The sequence below is a fragment of the Schistocerca americana genome, chromosome 9 (assembly GCF_021461395.2).
Source record: "Schistocerca americana isolate TAMUIC-IGC-003095 chromosome 9, iqSchAmer2.1, whole genome shotgun sequence".
NCBI classification, from domain to species: domain Eukaryota; kingdom Metazoa; phylum Arthropoda; class Insecta; order Orthoptera; family Acrididae; genus Schistocerca; species Schistocerca americana.
Genome location: NC_060127.1, coordinates 206,786,755 through 206,812,244, shown reverse-complemented (window position 1 = coordinate 206,812,244; position 25,490 = coordinate 206,786,755). Strand labels below are relative to the sequence as shown.

The 25,490-nt window shown below is 42.9% G+C and overlaps 1 protein-coding gene across 1 annotated transcript in view; it reads right to left on the bottom strand.

Moving 5' to 3' along the window:
- The window catches only part of LOC124551219, a 77,486-nt gene that overhangs the window by 19,579 nt on the left and 32,417 nt on the right, over nt 1-25,490 (bottom strand). Inside the window, exons 4-5 of the mRNA XM_047126208.1 lie at nt 23,779-23,918; nt 14,975-15,120 (exon numbers count right to left, since the gene is read on the bottom strand). Coding sequence (XP_046982164.1) covers nt 14,975-15,120; nt 23,779-23,918 — 286 coding nt within the window. The remainder of the gene's footprint in view (nt 1-14,974; nt 15,121-23,778; nt 23,919-25,490) is intronic.

Here is a 25,490-nt window from a genome sequence, read left to right as displayed (position 1 = left end):
CCTCCCAACCTTGTACAAAAACAAATCTCCTGTGCCTTACCTTTCCAGTCTCCTACCACCTCCGTAAGTTCCACCGTCTGGCCACTGGGCAGCATTCCCCTCTTAAGTGAGTACCACCAAGGACTGAAGCAACTGAATTACATTCTCCGCCAGGATTTCACTTACCTCTCGTCGTGCCCTGAAATGAAAAACGTCATGCCAACTATCCTTCCCACCTGCCCCACAACGGTATTCCGCCATTCACCGAACCTACACAATGTTCTTGCCCATTTTTATACAACCCCTACTCCCTATCCCTTATCTCATGGCTCATACCCATGTAAGAGACCTAGATGCAAGACCTGTACCATACATCCTCCAACCACCACCTACTCCAGTTTAGTCACAAACTCACCTATCCCATTAAAGGCAGGGCTACCTGTGAAACCAATCATGTGGTCTACAAGCTAAGGTACAACCTCTGTGTTGCATTGTATGTGGGCATGGCAACCAACAGGCTGTCTGTCCCTATGAATGGCCACTGACAAACTGTGGCCAAGAAATAAGTGGACCACCCGGTTGCTGATCAAGCTGCCAAACACGGCACCCTTTACTTCAATGACTGCTTCACAGCTCCTGACATATGGATCCTTCCCACCAACACCGGCTTTTCTGAATTGCACATGCAGAAACTTTTCCTGCAATATATCCTACGTTCCCCTAACCCTCCTGGCCACAACCTTCGTCAGTAAATCAGTCATTGTTCTCACCCATTCAGCCTCCCTGTTCCCATTCCAGCACTATACAGCCCTCATTCCACCATTGCACGCAGCCTTTTTACTTCTCTCCTTTTCTTCCACGCCCGCCCTTCTCACCTCTTCCCTGCCCTCCATCTAACCTTTCAACTGCACACAGCTGTCCTATTCTCTCACCACCTCATGCCTGCACACTCCCCAGCAGCACTGCACTGTCTGCAAACCCTGCCCTATGATCCATCCCCCTCCCAGCTCCAGCCTCCTCCTTAACCACAGCCATGCTTTTTTTAATATTGTTACATTCCATCCTGGGTTTGCCATTTGTTGATTGTTGTCATGATCGTGCATCGCCTAGCAGTGATCCCAGCAAAATTCCTCTCCTGTGTCACTGTCACACCAACAATAACTGCTGAGAGGTATTACGTTAATGTGAGGTCCACTATTGTGAGTTTTCAGAAAAACAATGATATAGAAACATTTTTTGGTACAAATGATTTTATTGTTTCCGCAAACATGCACCCTTAAAAAAATTGCACTCTTTTGCATGTACTACTCTGAAAATATTTTTCCTCTCTGACATTGGTGTCTCTAAAACATGGTTTTGGAAGTATTCATGGAGAGATGAAAATCATTGTCCATGCATTTGTCTTTTTCTCCACTTATTTTGTCAATAACTCTTAGAAATATAATTGTTTTCCAATCCTTTAAATGAATGATTGAGACATGTGAGATGTAACTAAACAAAGGATCAATTGTGTGCTTCCAGGCATTCACTCTAGTTATTTCCAATCTATGCATAAAATTTCTATGACTTATTCACTCCTAGTCTTTGAGTGCTGCGACTTATGCTGTTATGAGTACTTTTCGCCAACTGTGCTCAATTACTGTTGGTTTCTTGTCACTAAGTATTGCTGATAGCGATGTTTTTCAGAGCCTGCTGTGGATGTGGTAGTACACAAGATCTTAAAAATGAATATCGGATGCAAAATCCTGTTTTTAGTGTTTCTGACATCTTTATTTCAATGTGTTCCTTAATTGTGCTGACCCAGAAACTTGGTATTTGCTTTGAGATGCAAGACTCATTGTACAAGAGTTTGAACTTTCATAGTAGCTACTATTTATTCACAACGTATACAAAATACATACAAGTTTCAAAGTTTTACTGCCCTTCGAAATAGTGAACAGCATTGTGGATGACCTGTTGCCAGTGACCTGGAAGCTGTAGGATACCCTTAGCAGCATTACTTGTGTGCATAGTTCGAGTGGAGTGGTCTATTGCCCAACAAATCTCTTCGACAGTTCTGAAGTGAATGTCATTAAGCGATTTTTTGAGCTTAGCAATCAAGTAGATGTCACACGAGCTAATTCCAGGGAGTGTCATAGGTGGTAAAGCACTTCGCAGCCTTGTTTGACTGAGCAAATCAGTCACAGCTTCCAACATATGTGCCTGTGCATTATCCTGCATGATGATAGAGAGGTCCTGCAGAAAGTGCCACTGATTCTTTCTCTAAGCTGGTCACAGGTTGTGTTAAAAAACAAGAACAGCTTACACAAAAAATAGGCAACACTTTGTCAAGACTCTTGAATCATTTTGCAGGACAATGCTTGGGCACATATGATGCAAGTTATGACTAATTTGTTCATTTGTTGGGGCTGAGAAGTGCTGTGCTAAGCACCACACTCCCTGGACTTAAGCTCCCGTGATTTCAATTATGTTCCTAAATTACAGGAAGCACTTCAAAGCATTTGCTTCAGCACTGTTACGGAGATTAATTGGACAATAGACCGCTCCACTCAAACAATCAATAAACTAACACAGCTAAGGGTATCCTACAACTTCCAGATCACTGGCAATGGTTTATACACGATGATGGTAACTACTCTGAGAGACAGTAAAATTTTGAAACATTCATCTACTTTGTTTACAATGTAAATAAATAGTTGCCACTATGAAGAATCCGACTCTCATATTTCATTTCAAATTTATTTCGAGGATGCGTTCAGCAACAGTTGATTTGCTTGGTTGTTCTAGCCAGGTGCATTTCTGTTCTAATGGTCTGTCCCAGTAAAATATGCCATATTCACATGGAGTGCCGTACACACCCAGCACTTCGAGATATAGATCGTGTGTAATGTTACGAAGGAGACTTTTTATCTTTGTTGACACAAGTGAAGTACACTGGATGCCACATTTCTGTAGGAGTCTCCGTATCATTCTCAATATTGTGCCACCACAAGGTAGACACACAGGTTTTACTTCTCAGTCTGAGTCTCAACGCCTTTCTGGTGTTCCTGATTTTGACTCCAAGGCTCACTCAATTTCACAATCCGAGTTCACATTACTACGGAACGTCATTTGTAGGTGGTTTAATTTTTCAATGAGACTCTCCTTGTCAAAGTATTTTAGCTCTATGGATCAGAGTATTTTGCACCAAATTTCTTTTTCACAGAGGGTGATGGCTCAAGGCATGGTGGTCTGGAGAGTAGTGCACCTAGCAAGTTGATAAAGAATGGGAAAGAACCACCACAGTTTAATAACGAAATCCGGAAGATGCTGAGGAAGCGGAGGCTGTTGCACTCACTGTTCAAAAGAGAATGCACAAATAATGACAAAGGTTAGTAGAGCTTAGTGTGTCTGTGGAAACAGGTATGCGCGAAGCATGCAACTACCACCCTCATACCTTAGCAGAAGATATAGCAGATAACACGAGAAAATTCTGGTCGTGTAGAATTGCTAGCTAAACAGGTCTAAGGCTTCCATTCAGTCCCTCACTGGCCAGTCTGGTGTGGCTGTTGAAGATAACAACACAAAAGCCATAGTTTTAAATTTAACGTTCAAGAAATCGTTTGTACCGTTCGTATACAGTCATTTGACCATAGGAAAACTCTCGCATTAATGCCATAGCATAGCTAGCGTGGAGGAACAATTGAAAGATGTGGAAGCAAATAAACCACCTGGTTTGGATGGAATCCCAATTCAGTTATATATAGGAGTACTATACAGCATTGGCCCCTCACCTATCTTGCATTCATTGTGAATTTATCCCCCAGCACCAAGTTCAAAGTGATTGGAAAAAAGTGCAGGTGACTCCTGTATATAACAAAGGTAAAAGGAGGAACAGCAAAATTACAGACTAATATCCCTAACTTCCGTTTGCTGCAGAATCCTTGAACATGTTCTCAATTCGAATATAATAACTTTCTTGAGACAGAGACATTATGTCCACAAACCAGCACGGTTGTAGAAAGCATCACTCATGCGAAACTCTGCTTGTCCTTTTCTCACGATATACTGAGAACTATGGATGAAGGGCAACAGGCTGACTCCACATTTCCAGATTTCCGAAGAGCATTATACATGGTATCCCACTGCAGACTGTTAACGAAGGTACATAAATATGGAATAGGCTCCCATATATGTGACTGGCTCGAAAACTACTTATGTAATAGAATCCAGTATGTTATCCTCGACGGTGGGTGTTCATCAGAGACAAGGGTGCCGCACGTAGTATGATAGGACCACTACTGTCCTCTACACACATTTATGATTTGTTGGACTGGGTGAGCAACATTCTGTGGTTGTTTGCTGATGATGCTGTGATGTATGGTAAGGTGTCGAGGCTGAGTGACTGTACGAAGATACGACTTGGACAAAATTTCTAATTGGTGCAATGATTGGCAGCTAGCTCTGAATGTGGAGAAACTTAAGTTGATGCGAATGGGTACGAAGAACAAACCTTACAGGTTTCGTACCCACCACCCACCACCACCACCACCACCACCACCACCACCACCACCACCAGCCAAACCTGTAGTGGTTGGATACAGTATTAGTAGAGTCCTGCTTGACAGTCAAGTCGTTTAAATATCTGGACATATCTGGGTGTAACATTCCAAAACAATATGAAATGGAAAAAGACATGTGATAACTGTGGTGGGAAAGACAAATGGTCAAATTGGGTTTATTGGGAGAATTTTAGGAAAGTGTGGTTCACATGTAAAGGAGACTGCATACAGGATTCTGATGTAACCCATTCTCGCTCAGGTATTTGGAATCCGTACCAGATTCGTTGAAGGAAACATCAACACAATACAGAGGTGGGCCATTAGATTTGTTACCAGCAGGTTTGAACAACATGTAAGTGTCATATGGAGATGTTTCTGGAAATCAAATGAGAAACCCTGGAGCGAAGGCGATGTTCTTTTCGAGGAACACTACTAAGAAAATTTAGAGAACCGGCATTTGAAGCTTACTGCTGAATGATTCTACTGCTGGCAACACACATTGCACATAAGGACCAAGAAGATAAGATATCAGAAATTACGGTTCATAGGGAGGCATATTGATAGTCGTTCATGGTGGATTTGGGAGGAGGGAACCAAACAGCGAGGTCATCAGTCCCATAAGATTAGGTAAGGCTGGGGATGGTAGTCCGCCGTGCCCTTTGAAAGGAACCACACCGGAATTTGCCTGGAGCGGTTTAGGGAAATCACAGAAAAACTAAATCAGGATGAAACTTCCTGGCAGATTAAAACTGCGTGCCCGACTGAGACTCGAACTCGGGACTTGCCTTTCGCGGGCAAGTGCTCTACCATCTGAGCTACCAAAGAACGACTCATGCCCGGTCTCACAGATGGTAGAGCACTTGCCCGCAAAAGGCGAGGTCCCGAGTTCGAGTCTCGGTCGGGCACACAGTTTTAATCTGCCAGGAAGTTTCATATCAGCGCACACTCCGCTGCAGAGTGAAAATCTCATTCTGGAAACATCCCCCAGGCTGTGGCTAAGCCATGTCTCCGCAGTATCCTTTCTTTCAGGAGTGCTAGTTCTGCAAGGTTTGCAGGAGAGCTTTTGTAAAGTTTGGAAGGTAGGAGACGAGATACTGGCAGAAGTAAAGCTGTGAGACCGGGCGTGAGTCGTGCTTCGGTAGCTCAGATGGTAGAGCACTTGCCCGCGAAAGGCAAAGGTCCCGAGTTCGAGTCTCGGTCGGGCACGCAGTTTTAATCTGCCAGGAAGTTTCATATCAGCGCACACTCCGCTGCAGAGTGAAAATCTCATTCTGTAAATCAGGATGACTGGACGTGGGTTTGAACCTGGTCCTCCTGAACGCCAGCACAGTGTGCTCAACAATGCACCACCTCACATGGTCAGTCATTTTTCCATCACTATCTGCGAGGGAACGAAGGAGGATATGACTAGTAGTTCCCTCCGCCACGCACTTTGATGTAGGTCTAGAAGGCATTTGTGTGTTTGTGTGTGTGTGTGTGTGTGTGTGTGTGTGTGTGTGTGTGTGTGTTTTCCCATTTTAACTAACATGTTCAGGTTTTATATTACAATGGATAATAGTTTATATGTTCAAGAAACTCTTCTAGTTTTTTTTGTTACAAGCAGACACACCACAAATGTGTCATCTACGTACCAATAGAAGCTTGATAGTCTGAACTTTGTGCCTTTGCTTCGGAGTGTTCCGCACGCATAGGTTCATCAAGACATACAATAATGTACTATGTATCACCATGTCATTGGTTTATTCACATTTTCTAACGGGAACTAAGTTGACTTCAAAAGTATCTAGACTGAGTCGGGGTACAAGATGAGCAGAGTTGCAAATGTGGTGTTTGTATTTTCTCACATTTCTGCTGACAATGTGTTTCAGGTATTTTGCCAGCTGCTGTGCAGTTGTGCCAATATTACTATCAGCCCTGAGGAACAGCTTTCTCGTGTACCTTAGGAAGGCCATATAGCCATGGTGACACAGCTGCTTGTATTCTAAGAGATTTAGGGCTGATTGTAAAAACATCACTGACAGATGATAAATTCTGACCTCATTTCAGAAATTTAAATTTGTTCAGCAATCTACTCTATTGTGTAACAAACTTAATCCACTGAACAAGGTTCACTGTTGATCTATAATTGTACATTGTAGATATATAGAATGTATTATCAAAGGTGCTGAACTGTAGATATGAAGGAAAGTAAGCAGAAACGTGTGATGTGTAAAAATCGTAGAGGGAGGCCATGGGATGAAAACACTAAACAGATTCAGAAGAATGTAGGTTGCAGTAGGTACTGGGAGATGATGAAGCTTGCACAGGATAGAGTAGCATGGAGAGCTGCATCAAACCAGTCTCTGAATTGAAGATCGCAACAACAACAACAACAACAACAATTACATCGGAAATTTTCATCCTGAAGTTATATGCAGTACTTTGTGTACGTTTCATATACTCTGATAAAGTTTTTGAAATAACTTTAATACATAAAAAGTCATTCAGATTATTATTTGTTACATCCACGTTCATTTCTTGTTATGACACAGATTTAAAGAACATGGAAGGTTGCAGTTCATTCATGGCAGCAATAAATGAGGAGACATCTGTAACTTCAAATTAAAATATTGTTCTCTTTATTGATTACAATGAAAATGAAGAGCCAAGAGGGAATGTTTACAATGAGCTGGAAGAACCATAGCGTAAGTTAACTGTGACAACAATGCATCACTGTTTTCAACTAAAAATAATCTCTAATTATAGGCGGATATTCAACATGCAAGGCAGGATTCTGTTATAAAACAGACAGTGTCAGAATTGTTAAAAAAAATTGTTCTCAATGTAAAATACCGATCTGACTAAAGAAAACTGGAGTGCCTTGAGTGTGAACATGAAATGGAAGTATAGTGCATTCTAGGGGATCATGAAACAAGTAAGGCTACATTTAATGCTGGCAGATAAATTAAGGTTTTCAAACTGACACTTTTTAAATTTACCATATAGCTGAGATGCTGAGTCGGGATAGGCACAACAAAAAGATTCACACAAAGCTTTAGGCCATTAAGGCCTTTGTCAGTAGTACACACACACACACACACACACACACACACACACACACACACACACACGTGAATGCAACTTGCACACACATCTGCAGTCTCAGAGAGCTGAAACCACAATGCAAACAGCAGCACCAATGCATGATAGGACTGGCGACTGGGTGGGGGTAAGGAGGAGGCTGGGGCGGGGAGGGGGAGGGATAGTATGGTGGGAGTGGCAGACAGTGCAGTGTTGCAGTTTAGACGGAGGGTAGGAGAGAAAGTGTGGTGGAGTGTGGGGGGTGTGGGACGGGGGTGGTGGTGGTGGTAAGTAGCAGAAAGGATAGAAATAAAAAAGAGGGAGCTGGATGGGTGAGGGCAGTGACTAATTAAGGTTGACGTCAGGAGGGTTACGGGAACGTAGGATGTACTGCAGGGAAAGTTCCCACCTGCGCAGTTCAGAGAAGCTGGTGTTGGTGGGAAGGATCCATATGGCACAGGCTGTGAAGCAGTCATTGAGATGAGGGATATCATATTTGGCAGTGTGCTTAGCAACAGGGTGGTCCACTTGTTTTTTGGCCACAGTTTGTCGGTGGCTGTTCATGCGGACAGACAGCTTGTTGGTTGTCATGCCTACATAGAATGCAACACAGAGGTTGCAGCTTAGCTTGTATATCACATGACTGGTTTCACAGGTAACCCTGCCTTTGATGGGATAGGTGACGTTAGTGACTAAACTGGAGTAGGTGGTGGTAGGGGGATGTATGGGACAGGTCTTGCAGCTAGGTCTATTACAGGGGTATGAGCAATGAGGTAAGGGATTGGGAGCAGGGGTTGTGAAAGGATGGACGGTAATATTGTGTAGGTTCGGTGGACGGTGGAATACCATAGTAGGAGGGGTGGGAAGGATAGTGGGGCAGGACATTTCTCAATTCAGGGCATGACGAGAGGTAATCGAAACCCTGGTGGAGAATGTAATTCAGTCCCGGATGGTACTGAGTTACGAGGGGAATGCTTCTCTGTGGCCAGACTGTGGGACTTTGGGAAGTGGTGGGAGACTGGAAAGATAAGGCACAGGAGATTTGTTTTTGTACAAGGTTGGGAAGGGGTCAGTGGAGGCTTCAGTGAGGCCCACGTATATTTCGAGAGGGACTGCTCATCACTGCAGATGCGACGACCACGGGTGGCTAGGCTGTACGGAAGGGACTTCTTGGTATAGAATGGGTGGCAGCTGTCGAAGTGGAGGTATTGCTTGTGGTTAGTAGGTTTGATATGGACGGAGGTACTGAAGTGAATGGCCGAAAGCTTTAATTGCGTGAATCTTTTTGTTGAGCCTATCGCGACTCAGCATCTCCGCTATATGGTGAGTAAGAACTTTCCTTTCTGGTATTGTACATACCTTCTTGGATTTTCCCTTGTATGGCTTTTTAATGTATTCCCGTTTTTTAACTGTTTTATGTGAATACACTGTTAGTAAATGTCTGCATTGCACTATGATATCTGTTAGCTTCATTTTCTGTTGGTAATGGAATTTCTTCGCAGTGTCTTCTCCCAGTATAGTGTAATCTCTTTCAGGTCCCTCATCCGATGCACTAACTACTTTACTGTATTGTGCACTTCAAATGTTGCAGTACTAACGGCCAAACAATTTTTCTCCTTTCAACATTTTGTACATTAAAAAACTTTGCCAGAGGAGTAAGAAGCGGCAATTTGAAGAAAGAAATTTCGAGAACTGATGTGGAGCTGATCCTGAGATCCTCTGGACTGTATTTCAGGATGCAGCCACAAAGTCCCCACTTGATGATTACTAATTAACTTAAATATGCTTACTACCATTTTTGCTCATCAACATGCATACCATTGTCTTTCCAGTTTAAGCACTTAATTCTGTGGTTACAGGTATAAAGTAGAGTCGTTTCTATTTTATACACAATACAAGGCATTCATAAAATAGTAATACAGAAGTAAATAACTGTGAAAAGGGTAAATAACTTGCAGGAATATTTGATACTGCACTGAATGCAACATATTTTCAAGCTTTATTTCCACCCAACACTGTTAGTTACTGATGTTCCCACTAGGTGGTATATGTGAATCAGTTATTCTAACAGTCATCATTGAATCATATAAAGCTGCACAATGTGCCTGTTGCTTATCGTTTCATGAATCCAAGTCTGCCACTACAGTTGAGAGACAATCCACGATTGAATATCTCAAGCCACCACCTCCAACAAACTTATCAATTGGTACAATTGTTTCATTGAAACTGGCTATGTTGCACGTAAGACACCGGATCGGGGTCGGCCAGCAGTCTCTGTCGCAGCAATTGAACAAGTTTGGCAGTGTTTCACCCGTAGTCCAGGTAAATCAATGAGACATACCAGCTTAGAATTGAATATGCCTAGTGTTACACTGTAGAAAGTATTACGGAAATGCCCATCATTCAAATCCTACAAATTGAAACTGTTGCAAGCTTTAAGAGAAAGTGACAAAAGCGAGATGAGTTTTGTGCACATTTAACAAAATGCAGACTGAAGTTAATTTTCTTAATAAAATTGTGCTCAGTGACAAAGCCACCTTCTGTACCCACATTAAAGTTACTCAGCATAACATTCGCATATGGGGCGAGCATGAACCACATCACATCACATAATCCAACATGTATGGGACACAGCTAAGATAAACTTTTTTTTCTTTTTCTTTTCTTTTCTTTTGTTCTTCCAGCTGTCACAAGCGGGAGAAGGCACTGCTCGTACACGACACTACTGCGCATGCGCTTCAGCCTGCTGGTAACTGCTAAAACAACCTAATGTAAACCGTTGTGACGTCACGCTCATCGAAAGCAGTTTGTTGTTATGAAGCATTGCATAGTCTTTGTCCTAAAGCCTTTGATACATTTTGCTGTTGGCAGCTGTTTGTGAGTGCACTGTGTTTTGTTCTAAATGTTTAATTTCCTTTGCAACTTAAGTTTTCTTTTGTTTTTTCCCCTTGTGTAGGTTTTATTGCTGCAGTAATGTTTTGCAGTAGCAGGCTAAAGTAAAATTCATTGTTAGAGTATCAGTTCTTACCAGACAAAAACCACAAAAATTTTGCTGAAAATTGAAAAAATTAAAATTCCTGGAATTCTAAAAAGTCCTAGTTTTTCCCGGTTTTCTCCTGGATGAAACAATTCCCAGGTTTTTCCTGGATTTCCCAGTAGTCCCGGGGCGTATACACCCTGCTCCAGGCCAAGCAAATACATCCAAGTTTTATCTCCCGTTACGATTTTGCTTTGCCTCAGATGAATTTTGAGTATTTGTTTCCACTAACTGAAATGAACTTATTCTTAAGATTCGGTTGAACTGTGAAGAAGCCAGTGTGAACTTTTCATAGGTAATTTTTTGCGCAAAAACTAGTGTATGGCTAAGTCTTTCCTGGAGATTACTGGTAATCAAGAGTTAGGCATTTACAAAATGTGTAAAGAATTATCCAAGTAATACCTTCACATGAAATTTTCCCTCTCCCACGAACCATGGACCTTGCCGTTGGTGGGGAGGCTTGTGTGCCTCAAGGATACAGATGGCCGTACCGTAGGTGCAACCACAACGGAGGGGTATCTGTTGAGAGGCCAGACAAACATGCGGTTCCTGAAGAGGGGCAGCAGCCTTTTCAGTAGTTGCAGGGGCAACAGTCTGGATGATTGACTGATCTGGCCTTGTAACATTAACCAAAACGGCCTTGCTGTGCTGGTACTGCGAACGGCTGAAAGCAAGGGGAAACTACGGCCGTAATTTTTCCCGAGGGCATGCAGCTTTACTGTATGATTAAATGATGATGGCGTCCTCTTGGGTAAAATATTCCGGAGGTAAAATAGTCCCCCATTCGGATCTCCTGGCGGGGACTACTCAAGAGGACGTCGTTACCAGGAGAAAGAAAACTGGCATTCTACGGATCGGAGCCTGGAATGTCAAATCCCTTAATCGGGCAGGTAGGTTAGAAAATTTAAAAAGGGAAATGAATAGGTTAAAGTTGGATATAGTGAGAATTAGTGAAATTCCGTGGCAGGAGGAACAAGACTTTTGGTCAGGTGATTACAGGGTTATAAATACAAAATCAAATAGGGGTAATGCAGGAGTAGGTTTAATAATGAATAAAAAAATAGGAGTGCGGGTTAGCTACTACAAACAGCATAGTGAACGCATTATTGTGGCCAAGATAGACACAAAGCCCATGCCTACTACAGTAGTACAAGTTTATATGCCAACTAGCTCTGCAGATGATGAAGAAATAGATGAAATGTATGATGAGATAAAAGAAATTATTCACGTAGTGAAGGGAGACGAAAATTTAATAGTCATGGGTGACTGGAATTCATCAGCAGGAAAAGGGAGAGAAGGAAACATAGTAGGTGAATATGGATTGGGGGGGAAGAAATGAAAGAGGAAGCCGCCTTGTAGAATTTTGCACAGAGCATAACTTAATCATAGCTAACACTTGGTTCAAGAATCATAAAAGAAGGTTGTATGCCTGGAAGAATCCTGGAGATACTAATAGGTATCAGATAGATTATATAATGGTAAGACAGAGATTTAGGAACCAGGTTTTAAATTGTAAGACATTTCCAGGGGCAGATGTGGATTCTGACCACAATCTATTGGTTATGAACTGCAGATTGAAACTGAAGAAACGGCAAAAAGGTGGGAATTTAAGGACATGGGACCTGGATAAACTGAAAGAATCAGAGGTTGTAGAGAGTTTCAGGGAGAGCATAAGGGAACAATTAACAGGAATGGGGGAAAGAAATACAGTAGAAGAAGAATGGGTTGCTCTGAGGGATGAAGTAGTGAAGGCAGCAGACGATCAAATAGGTAAAACGATGAGGGCTAATAGAAATCGTTGGGTAACAGAAGAAATATTGAATTTAATTGATGAAAGGAGAAAATATAAAAATGCAGTAAAAATGCAGTAAATGAAGCAGGCAAAAAGGAATACAAACGTCTCAAAAATGAGATTGACATTAAGTGCAAAATGGCTAAGGAGGGATGGCTAGAGGACAAATGTAAGGATGTAGAGGCCTATCTCACTAGGGGTAAGATAGATACTGCCTACAGGAAAATTAAAGAGACCTTTGGAGAGAAGAGAACCACTTGTATGAATATCAAGAGCTCAGATGGCAACCCAGTTCTAAGCAAAGAAGGGAAGGCAGAATGGTGGAAGGAGTATATAGAGGGTTTATATAAGGGCGATGTACTTGAGGACAATATTATGGAAATGGAAGAGGATGTAGATGAAGACGAAATGGGAGATATTATACTACGTGAAGAGTTTGACAGAGCACTGAAAGACCTGAGTCGAAACAAGGCCCCAGGAGTAGACAACATTCCATTAGAACTACTGACGGCCTTGGGAGAGCCAGTCCTGACAAAACTCTACCATCTGGTGAGCAAGATGTACGAGACAGGCGAAATACCCTCAGACTTCAAGAAGAATATAATAATTCCAATCCCAAAGAAAGCAGGTGTTGACAGATGTGAAAATTACCGAACTATCAGTTTAATAAGTCACAGCTGCAAAATACTAACATGAATTCTTTACAGACGAATGGAAAAACTGGTAGAAGCGGACCTCGGTGATGATCAGTTTGGATTCCGTAGAAATGTTGGAACACGTGAAAGATCAAGAAAAGGCAAACCTACGTTTCTCGCATTTGTAGACTTAGAGAAAGCTTTTGACAATGTTGACTGGAATACTCTCTTTCAAATTCTGAAGGTGGCAGGGGTAAAATACAGGGAGCGAAAGGATATTTACAATTTGTACAGAAACCAGATGGCAGTTAAGAGTTGAGGGGCATGGAAGGGAAGCAGTGGTTGGGAAAGGAGTGAGACAGGGTTGTAGCCTCTCCCCGATGTTATTCAATCTGTATATTGAGCAAGCAGTGAAGGAAACAAAAGAGAAATTCAGAGTAGGTATTAAAATCCATGAAGAAGAAATAAAAACTTTGAGGTTCGCCGATGAAATTGTAATTCTGTCAGAGACAGCAAAGGACTTGGAAGAGCAGTTGAACGGAATGGACAGTGTCTTGAAAGGAGGATATAAGATGAACATCAACAAAAGCTAAATGAGGATAATGGAATGTAGTCTAATTAAGTCGGGTGATACTGAGGGAATTAGACTAGGAAATGAGACACTTCAAATAGTAAAGGAGTTTTGCTATTTAGGGAGTAAAATAACTGATGATGGTCGAAGTAGAGAGGATATAAAATGTAGACTGGCAATGGCAAGGAAAGCGTTTCTGAAGAAGAGAAATTTGTTAACATCGAGTATAGATTTAAGTGTCAGGAAGTCGTTTCTGAAAGTATTTGTATGGAGTGTAGCCATGCATGGAAGTAAAACATGGACGAAAATAGTTTGGACATGAAGAGAGTAGAAGCCTTCGAAATGTGGTGCTACAGAAGAATGCTGAAGATAAGGTGGGTAGATCACATAACTAATGAGGTATTGAATAGGATTGGGGAGAAGAGAAGTTTGTGGCACAACTTGACTAGAAGAAGGGATCGGTTGGTAGGACATGTTTTGAGGCATCAAGGGATCACAAATTTAGCATTGGAGGGCAGTGTGGAGGGTAAAAATCGTAGAGGGAGACCAAGAGATGAATACACTAAGCAGATTCAGAAGGATGTAGGTTGCAGTAGGTACTGGGAGATGAAGAAGCTTGCACAGGATAGAGTAGCATGGAGAGCTGCATTAAACCAGTCTCAGGACTGAAGACAACAACAACAACAACATGAAATTTTCACCTTTTGACAACATTTCTTTCAACATTCCAATAGCACCACATAGATGCCATTTTTTGAACGTTGAAATGTGATCCTTGTACAGACTGGCAATGTGCCTTCATTTCACCCCTTTCTTCCTCCCCAAGTTTGCACTGAGCTTGGTAAACCAGAACTCTGCACAAGTTCCCTGATGTTAATATTTCCAAGGAGGCATGGTTCCACAAACCCGTGAAAGACAATATCATACTGAATTGTCATTACGGATATTTATCGGATGATGAAGATCATGGGTAGGTAGACTTAATAATATCAAACTCCCTTCAGCATAAATATAAATAGCTGGTAAAAAATGCTGTTTAGCCTACAATCTATTAACTGTGTCTGCTGGTAGGAAATTTTCCAGGAGTAATGACACAGATATTCTGGCAGGCCAAATTAAGTAACTATATAACACCTACAGGGTAATAATCTTACGGGCATCTAATCCGTAGCACATTTGAAAGAAAAGGTGGGTAATACTCAGTGTAGTTAAAGTTATGCCTTTTTATTCCCATTTACTATTTGTATCACAAATAGCTGATTTCTTAACTGTATCACCACGAGAAATAGGCTTTCATTGTACTTTAACATAACAGTAAAAAAACATAAGTACAATATCTTCTACACAGTAACTGCTCACCTGCTTCTTCACAAGATGTGCTAAAGCAACATTTTCAACCAGAAGATTCTGGATCACGGATGAAAATCGTTGTGTTACGAGATTTGATGGAGCTAGATTTTCACTTAATGTCAACAGACTTTCATGTGTTTTGTGTGCACCTTCATCTGAAAATAGAAACACATTCCCTGCAAATGGGCTTTCACCTAATAAGATCTACATAGTTGACATGAATGTACATTTAGTTTTAGTGCAACCACAAATTTTGCATACGTACAATAAGAACTTTCGAATTACCAACTTGGGGTAAACTGTAAGCTACTCAGGAAATGTGGTACATGGGCTACACAGTATAAATCTGGATACTAATCAGATTTTTCAGAAATTATAGTACCTTCATACAATGGCTCCTGCAAAGCTTCCCATATTTTTCTAAGCTTAGCTAGAAAGTCCAACATACAATTCTCACTGGTCATCTAAAAAATGTGCAAGTAGAAAAGATCATTGCTGTGTTAACAAAAACAAGTTGTTGTGACTTAACTTTAATACGGTGTGTGGAACAGTGTAAGTGAACATGAAGGGCATTGGAAACTAAGCAAAATCCAAACCATTTGTTTCCAGTGAATACACTACACTGGAGATGAAAACTGTTCCATCTACAGGAAAAGTAATTTTTTTATAATAATAATAATAATAATTAAAAAAAAAAAAAAAAAAAAAAAACGAAGAAAGAGATAGATAGAAGAGGGGTGGAAGGCATTATAGGTCATTACGGATGGAGAATAAAGGATAAAGAAGAAAATCAGTTGAGAAACTTCTTTAAAAGTAACCACCCTGGCATTTGTGTGAAGTGATTTAAGGAAACTACAAGAAACCAAAATTTGAATTTGAACAGCCTTCGTTGATTTGAACATTCTTCCTCCAGAGTGTAGCTGCATGAGTAGGACGAAAACAAAGTGTTCTTCAATGTTAACACTAATTACGTAAACAGACTCATTTAACAATTATTCAACAAAAGAATTGTTCAAATGATCTATGGGAAATGTTACTAACTAACAGTTCCAGAGTAACATCTCTGTGCCATTTACATCACAATAATTTTTTGGAATGTAAATAAGCAAACAGTATCACTAGACAATATTACAATAAAATATTGGACCATGTCCACTGGGGTGAACAGAAAAAAAAGCATAAGTGGGGGAAAGAGGAGGGAAAAGAGGGGGGAGGAGGTGAAAGCGGGTGAGGTGGGTAAGGGTGAAGGTGGGGGGTGGTAGGGGTGAAGAGGGGAGGGGGAGGGTGAAAGCATGGGTGGGGGTGAAGAGGGGGGTAGGTGTGAACAGGATGGGTAAGGGTGAGGGGGGGTGTAGAGGGGAAGAAGGGGGTGGTAGGGGTGAAGACTGAGGGGAGGGGGTAGGGGAGGGGGGAGGAGGGGGTAGGGGCGAGAGGAGGGGGGGAGGGGCGAGAGGAGGGGGGAGGGGAGAGGGTAGGGGCGGGGGTAGGGGAGAAGGGGGGTGGTAGGGGTAAGGGGGGGTAGGGGTTGAAGAGGGTGGGGGGGTAGCGGGTGAAGGGGGGGGTAGCGGGTGAAGGGGGGGGTAGCGGGTGAAGGGGGGGGTAGCGGGTGAAGGGGGGGGTAGCGGGTGAAGGGGGGGGTAGCGGGGTGAAGGGGGGTAGCGGGTGAAGGGGGGGGGTAGCGGGTGAAGGGGGGGGGTAGCGGGTGAAGGGGGGGTAGTGGGTGAAGGGGGGGGTAGTGGGTGAAGGGGGGGGTAGCGGGTGAAGGGGGGGTAGCGGGTGAGGGGGGGGGGGGGGTAGCGGGGTGAAGGGGGAGGCGGGTAGCGGGTGAGGGGGGGGGTAGCGGGTGAAGGGGGGGGGTAGTGGGTGAAGGGGGGGGTGGGGGTAGCGGGTGAAAGGGGGGGGGAGGTAGTGGGTGAAGGGGGGGGGGTAGTGGGTGAGGGGGGGGGGGGGGTAGTGGGTGAAAGGGGGGGGGTAGTGGGTGAAAGGGGGGGGGGGTAGTGGGTGAAAGGGGGGGGTAGTGGGTGAAGGGGGGGGGTAGTGGGTGAAAGGGGGGGTAGTGGGTGAAGGGGGGGGGGGGTAGTGGGTGAAAGGGGGGGGGGTAGTGGGTGAAGGGGGGGGGTAGTGGGTGAAGGGGGGGGGTAGTGGGTGAAGGGGGGGGGTAGTGGGTGAAGGGGGGGGCTAGTGGGTGAAGGGGGGGGGGCTAGTGGGTGAAGGGGGGTAGTGGTGAAGGGGGGTGGTGGTGAGGGGAGGTAGCGGTGAAGGGGGGTGGTGGTGAGGGGGGGTAGCGGTGAAGGGGGGTGGTGGTGAGCGGGGGGTAGGGGTAGGGGTGAGGGGGGTAGGGTTGATGGGGTCGGGGTAGGTAGGGGGGTCGGGGTAGGTAGGGGGGGGTAGGGGTGAGGGGGGTGTAGGGTTGAGGGGGGTAGGGGTGAGGGGGGGGGTAGGGGTGAGGGGGGTATTGGTGAGGGGGGTATTGGTGAGGGGGGGTAGGGGTGAGGGGGGTAGGGGTGAGGGGGGTAGGGGTGAGGGGGGGTAGGGGTGAGGGGGGTAGGGGTGAGGGGGGTAGGGGTGAGGGGGGTAGCGGTGAGGGGGGTAGGGGTGAGGGGGGTAGGGGTGAGGGGGGTAGGGGTGAGGGGGGTAGGGGTGAGTAGGGGTGAGGGGGGTAGGGGTGAGTAGGGGTGAGGGGGGTAGGGGTGAGTGTGGCTTTTAAGTGGCCAGTCTCCAAAGTGTTAATATATGGTGGTGTGCCAGTATGGTCTAGAGTGATTAAAAAGATTCCAGGTGATAACTGTGTGGGGATGGTGGTACGTGTGTCTGATGTACACTGAAGAGCCATAGAAATTGGTACACCTGCCTAATATCCAATAGAGCTCCCACGAGCACGCAGAAGTGCTGTGAGACAACGTAGCATGAACTCTACTAATGTCTGAAGCGTTGCTGGAGGGAATTGACACCATGAGTCCTGCAGGACTGTCAATAAATCCGTAAGAAACCAGGGGTGGAGATCTTTTCTGAAAGCACGTTTCAAGGCATCCCAACTGCACACACCCCACACCATTACAGAGGCCTCCACCAATTTTAACAGTTCCTGCTGACATGCAGGATCTATGGATTCGTGAGATTGTCTCCATACCCGTATACATATACATGCTTGATAAAATTTGAAACGAGACTCATCCGACCAGGCAACATGCTTCCAGTCATCACCAGTCCAACATCTATATTGATGTGGCCAGGCGAAGCGTAAAACTTTGTGTTGTGCAGTCATCAAAGGTTCACCAGTGGGCTTTCAGCTCCGAAAGCCTATATAGAAGATGTTTCATTGTGTGGTTCGCACGCTGACACTTATTGATGGCCCAGCACTGAAATCTGCAACAATTTGCGGAAGGGTTGCAGTTCTGTCACCATGAATGATTCTCTTCAGCCGTCATTGGTCCCGTTCTTGCAGGATCTTTTTCCGGCTGCAGCGATGTCTGAGATTTGCCGTTTTACTGGATTCCTGATGTTCACTGCACTATCGTGAAATGCTCGTACGGGAAAAATCCCCACTTCATCACTACCTCGGAGATGCTGTGTCCCACCGCTTATGCGCCCACTATAACACCACGTTCAAACTCACTTAAATCTTGTTAACCTGCTACTGTAGCAGCAGTAACCAGTCTAACAACTGCACCAGACACTTGTTGTCGTATAGGTGTTGCCAACTGCAGTGCCGTATCCTGCATGTTTACGTATCTCAGCATTTGAATACGCATGCCTATACCTATCTCTATGGCATTTCAGTGTATGTCTGCCTAGATGAGAGAATGCAATTGTTATTCATTTTTAACTAATATTATGGCACTACATAACATCTGCCAGTCTACAATAACTGCATACAAATTTCACACAGAATCATATTGTTTTTTTACTGTGGACAATTTTGAAGCAAGGTTCCAGGCACAGTGAAACACCACACTGTTCACATTTGTACCATGTCTCTTTGTGAGAAACTTTGCTATTCTCTTTCTTGCTCCTGGCACTGCACGTGTGACACACACGAGCAGCATATTTCTTTGTAGTTGGAGGTATGTCCTGCAAAAAAATGTCTCTTTGTTAGCCGACCTACAGTTCCTTCATTCCTTTATATGACTTCAAGTGTATCACCTTCAACAAGCTGAGCTGCAAGCACTGTTATGAAGTCTGTTATTGTGAGTTTCTTGTTGTGCACTGCATTATATAGCCAAAAAGCATTTGATACTCCCATCAGCAGCAGATGGAAATATAATTTTCGCCACCATTTCACAATTCTGTGCTGGAATGGATTGCACTGAAGGCGCTGGTCTCCAATATCCACTCCAATTTTATTCAGATTAAAATCCAATACTTCAAGTGGTTTAATTACAACAGACCTATTTTCCTTAGTAATGTGTACCAAATGTGGCCTGATGCCTTTTAGACAATGTATACACATCCCTCTTATCCTTCCACTTCATTGCTAATACATTATCTTTACGCGGAAAAGACATTTCCCCTCTTTCAGCATATTATATACTAAAACTTTAGGTAATCCTTTCCTAGATTTATTCACAGAACCAACAGCTCCAGTACCTTTGTCAGCCAGTCATTGAAAAAGCTCTGGAATGGAATAAAATCTGTAAATACACAGTGCGACCTTTATTCAGTAAGCCGCCATCAGACAATTGCAATACAACAGCGGACAAAGAATTGTAAACAATATGCTTACCAGTGTAAACTTCATAGTTTACAACATAGCCACTACTGGCTTCAGCAACAGCATAAACCTTCAGTTCATACTTATGAGGCCTATTTGCATGTAAACATGGAAGCTCACACGACCTCGAAATGGGCATATTCCTTCATCAATTGTCAGTTTTTCTGTGGGACAATATGCCTGGATACATCACTCCTTCAAATTCTTATAATAACATAAAACTTTATAAAGTGGGTGAAATCCATCTTCACCTGGTTTTTTCTCTTTAGAATTGTCAACAAGATGCGAGCACGACAGTATCTGAGTAAAACGCAAATGACTCTTAACTTGGGGACAGAAGTTACAACTAAGGACAGGATTAGTGCTCCAGTGGTCCATAATTTTTGGCTTTCTTGAAATACACATGTGGAAAAGTGTAGTCAAGAAACGCCTCATCTCACTTTTAGTCACTGGCTTCCAGGAACTCAAAACTGAATTAGGCTTCATGTTATTTCCTCTTCTTTTCTTCTGGATTGTCTGTGATGTGTACATATTTGTCTGTATCTTGAGTTCTTTTACGTCACTGTCAGTAAGGAACACTTTACTGCAATCTAGTACAGAACCTGAGTCATCAATATTCACTAGAATCTGCTTGTGTGTAGTGTTGACAGGCAGATGTCGATGGGTGTCAAATTCAGTCCAGTCAACATCTTTTGGATATGGCACAGCTGCTGGATTTGAAGTAACACCTTCAACATCATTCTCGTCTGCATCTGCAGACAAGCTGTCGTCTATCTCACTTTCTAAAAGGAATATCACATTATATGTAACTACATATATCTCTTACAGAAGAGATGTTCAGCAGAAATGTGTGTACTGCACAATTACGAGCAGTTGAAAATTCGGGAATACGTACCTTCAAACACAACACTGTATTCAGAATCGGCAGAATCACTCTCTACATTGTCCGGAGTGCTGCTATCATTAATCAAATCCACGATTTCTGCATCTGACAATCTCTCATTTTTTTTCCCATTTGAAATCCGTGATCAAGTGATTTTAATTCATTTTATGAATTAATTTTGATTTAATTTCTTTCATTTCATCACTCCATTTTTTTGTCCACACTATTGCAGTGGTTATTTCTATTCCTCATTTTTCTTGAATTTCATTTTACCTATAATCCCTTCTTTCATTTAAATCTTCGTTGCCCTTATTTTGTACATAGTACAATATGAATTTAGGCTATGTTTTAATGTTTGTATGATGATTGCCATAAAAAAATGTATATCTTGTACTGAAAAATACATTTGACACTATTGCACAGTCAATATAAATTTATTTTTTATCTGATAAATCGGCATTTTAAAATATTTTAATATCAAAACAGACAAATACAATTATATTCAAACTCACAAAAATTACAATATAATAGAGGGAAACATTCCACTTGGGAAAAATATATCTAAAAACAAGGATGATGTGACTTACCGAACGAAAGCGCTGGCAGGTCGATAGACACACAAACACACACACAAAATTCAAGGTTTCGCAACAAACTGTTGCCTCATCAGGAAAGAGGGGAAAGAGAGGGAAAGACGAAAGGATGTGGATTTTAAGGGAGAGGGTAAGGAGTCATTCCAATCCCGGGAGCGGAAAGACTTACCTTAGGGGGAAAAAAGGACAGGTATACACTCGCGCGCGCACACACATATCCATCCACACATATACAGACACAAGCAGACATATTTAAAGACAAAGAGTTTGGGCAGAGATGTCAGTCGAGGCGGAAGTGAAGAGGCAAAGATGATGTTGAATGACAGGTGAGGTATCAGTGGCGGCAACTTGAAATTAGCGGAGATTGAGGCCTGGTGGGTATCGGGAAGAGAGGATATATTGAAGAGCAAGTTCCCATCTCCGGAGTTCGGATAGGTTGGTGTTGCTGGGAAGTATCCAGATATCCCGGACGGTGTAACACTGTGCCAAGATGTGCTGGCCGTGCACCAAGGCATGTTTAGCCACAGGGTGATCCTCATTACCAAAAACAGTCTGCCTGTGTCCATTCATGCGAATGGACAGTTTATTGCTGGTCATTCCCACATAGAATGCATCACAGTGTAGACAGGTCAGTTGGTAAATCATGTGGGTGCTTTCACATGTGGCTCTGCCTTTGATCGTGTACACCTTCCGGGTTACAGGACTGGAGCAGGTGGTGGTGGGAGGGTGCATGGGACAGGTTTTACACCGGGGGCAGTTACAAGGATAGGAGCCAGAGGGTAGGGAAGGTGGTTTGGGGATTTCATAGGGATGAACTAACAGGTTACGAACGTTAGGTGGACGGCGGAAAGACACTCTTGGTGGAGTGGGGAGGATTTCATGAAGGATATGAGATCCATCCACCTAACGTTGGTAACCTGTTAGTTCATCCCTATGAAATCCCCAAACCACCTTCCCTACCCTCTGGCTCCTATCCTTGTAACCGCCCCCGGTGTAAAACCTGTCCCATGCACCCTCCCACCACCACCTACTCCAGTCCTGTAACCCGGAAGGTGTACACGATCAAAGGCAGAGCCACATGTGAAAGCACCCACATGATTTACCAACTGACCTGTCTACACTGTGATGCATTCTATGTGGGAATGACCAGCAATAAACTGTCCATTCGCATGAATGGACACAGGCAGACAGTGTTTGTTGGTAATGAGGATCACCCTGTGGCTAAACATGCGTTGGTACATGGCCAGCACATCTTGGCACAGTGTTACACTGTCCGGGTTATCTGGATACTTCCCACCAACACCAACCTATCCGAACTCCGGAGATGGGAACTTGCTCTTTAAGATATCCTCTCTTCCCGTTACCCACCAGGCCTCAACATTTGCTAATTTCAAGTTCCCGCCACTCATACCTCACCTGTCATTCAACATCATCTTTGCCTCCTCACTTCCGCCTCGACTGACATCTCTGCCCAAACTCTGTCTTTAAATATGTCTGCTTGTGTCTGTATATGTGTGGATGGATTGTGTGTGCGTGCGCGCGCGCGCGAGTGTATACCTGTCCTTTTTTCCCCCTAAGGTAAGTCTTTCCGCTCCCGGGGTTGGAGTGACTCCTTACCCTCTCCCTTAAAACCCACATCCTTTCGTCTTTCCCTCTCCTTCCCCTCTTTCCTGATGAGGCAACAGTTTGTTGCGAAAGCTTGAATTTTGTGTGTGTGTTTATGTTTGTTTGTGTGTCTATCGACCTGCCAGCACTTTCGTTCGGTAAGTCACATCATCTTTGTTTTTCGATATATTTTTCACAAAAATTACAAGTAGAAAAAGAATGATATAAAGAAAAAATGGAAACAAATGAAAATTTCTACAATGATTAAAATATAACACAGGAATAGAATTAAAAAATTACATTTAAACTAATTAATTGAATAAGAATAATTATCAAAGTCAATTTGGTGAAGATTTAAAAATAAAAAAGTTAAGGTACTTGAGATTCAAACCTATGAGCTTCACCACATGAAGGCCTTACAGTAGCTATTACACCTTGCAACCAGGCTACATTAATCTTCTCCTTTAAAGCTATATCAATAGTCAGATAAAATTACTAATTGTTTCCATAAATTACTTGCAAACAAGGGCCCACCAGGGTGAATGGGTGCGATATCTGGGATCTTAACCTACATTACTACGTCGATGTTTCAAAATGTCCATTCCAACAATGGGGACCTCTCCTTGTTAGTTAATGCCAAAAGAAACAAACAGCATCAGATGCTGAAGTCACGTGGAGTATTAAGACAGCAAAATAGGTAGCCACCATAGAAGCAAAAGCATATTACATATTACATTTAAGAAACCGTGATGGCTGTAGTATCCTATTATTCAATGAGTAATGTTTTTTGGAGTTGCAATGCACACCTGCATTTTTAATCTTTGCAATAAAGAACATGGCAAGTAGTAAATTATACAAACTGTATGGGCATCTACATCCCCAAACTACATAAAATGTAAATTGGAGGTGTCAGCAAGATTAACTAGAACAGAAACTGCAAAACTACTTCCTGAAAGCAGAAATAATATTAAAATTTATGAAAACAACAGTCATGCTGAATCAAAACTGCTGAAAAACTTACCTATTGTTTTTATCATTTCAGCAAAGAAACTTTCATTCCAGTTTAACAGATTAGCAAAGCCACGCTTCATCTGTGCACTTTTTTTGTCTATTTCTAAGCCGATGTCATGACCGATGCGTGAAATTTCTAGCTCAGTAGAACTAAAAAACCACAGAAATGAATTATTAACAGGGTAAAGTGTGTATTTATCAAATTATACATTATGTCTCCTACTGTCTGTATGATGGATGACCACCAACATTCCTTTGGGAATCACCAACTCATTGAACCGATTCAAGGAGAACCATTTTATTTGAGAACTAACATTTAACATTAATGAAGAAACACATTTATTTTATTTTAAATCTAATATTTGACTACACAATAAGTGAGAAGTTACTTTCAAGTTCTTTTGCAGTGATCATTTCTGCTATGAGCTGTTTGAAATTTGGTTGATAATTAACGAACACAGTTCACATCAGTTCACTTAAATGTACACCAAACTGTTCATGCTGATACTCCGATCAGACTAACCTCAAGTACTACTATACAGCTTTTGATATAGTTTTTACTAACATATCAATGAAAATGATCAATTTTGGAAAGACAATGTAAATAGGATAGACAAAAAAATCTACACACCAGGCAGCAGCAAGAAAACGCACAGAAAGGTATTTACATTTGCAAGCTTTTGGAGACTGTCCTGCCCTCTTCTGGGAGAATGGCTGAAGGAGAAGAAAGAGGGGTGAAGGAAAAAGACTGGTGAGGTTTAGGAAATGGGAAGCGTTCAGGAAAGTCACCCAGAACCCTGGGTCCGGTAAGTCTCCACTCACGCAGGTTCCAGGTTACTTTCCTGACCTCTCCCCATTTCCTAAACCTCGCCAGTCCTTTTCAGTCAACCCTCTTCCTCCCCTTCAGTCCTCCTGCCAGAGGGAGCCACTGGCTCCAAAACATTGTAAATTTAAAACACCAAGGAGGAGATGTGCAACAAACAAAAGTTTGCAGGCGTGTTTCTCCATCCAAAAGATGATGTCGGAAATTTCACAACAGTCACATAAGAGTGGGCGCTAGCAGTGTCATTGTGAGGATGCAAAACAGGTTTGCTTTAAACGCATACTGTTTTGCGAGCGTTAATTATCTTTGACATTAGATGTGGTGAGCTGATGTTAGTCAAGAATACGTGTAAGACAACAAAGTCGACATTATCAGTACCTCGATGAGATTAAGCGAGATCGTTTAATAGGATTGTGTTTGGCATACGGCTCTGGTGAATTGTACCGTATCTCCAGCAGCAATCTTAGGAGCAGTTGGCACCACAGTGACACAACAAACTGTTACAAGTCAGTTATTTCACGGACAGCTCCAATCCAGATGCCCTGTAGCTTGCATTCCACAGGCCCCAAACCATTGCCATTTGCCATTTCAGCAGTGTCAAGTGAGAGCTCATTGGCAGGCAGGGTGGAGGCCTGTTGCTTTTTCTCACAAAGCCTGGTTCTGCCTCAGTGCCAGTTGATGGCCTGCAATCAACCTGTCAGCATAATAGAAACAGTGGACCTAAACCTGAAATTATGGTACGGGGTGCAATTTGTACATCAATCTGGTGATTTGACATGTTGTCCCACTACTTCCTAAAGAGCATTCCAAGAGATGTTTCCTGACAGGATAATGCTCACCTACACATACCACTTTGTAATCCAACACAATCTCCAGAGTGTCGACATGTTGCCTTGACC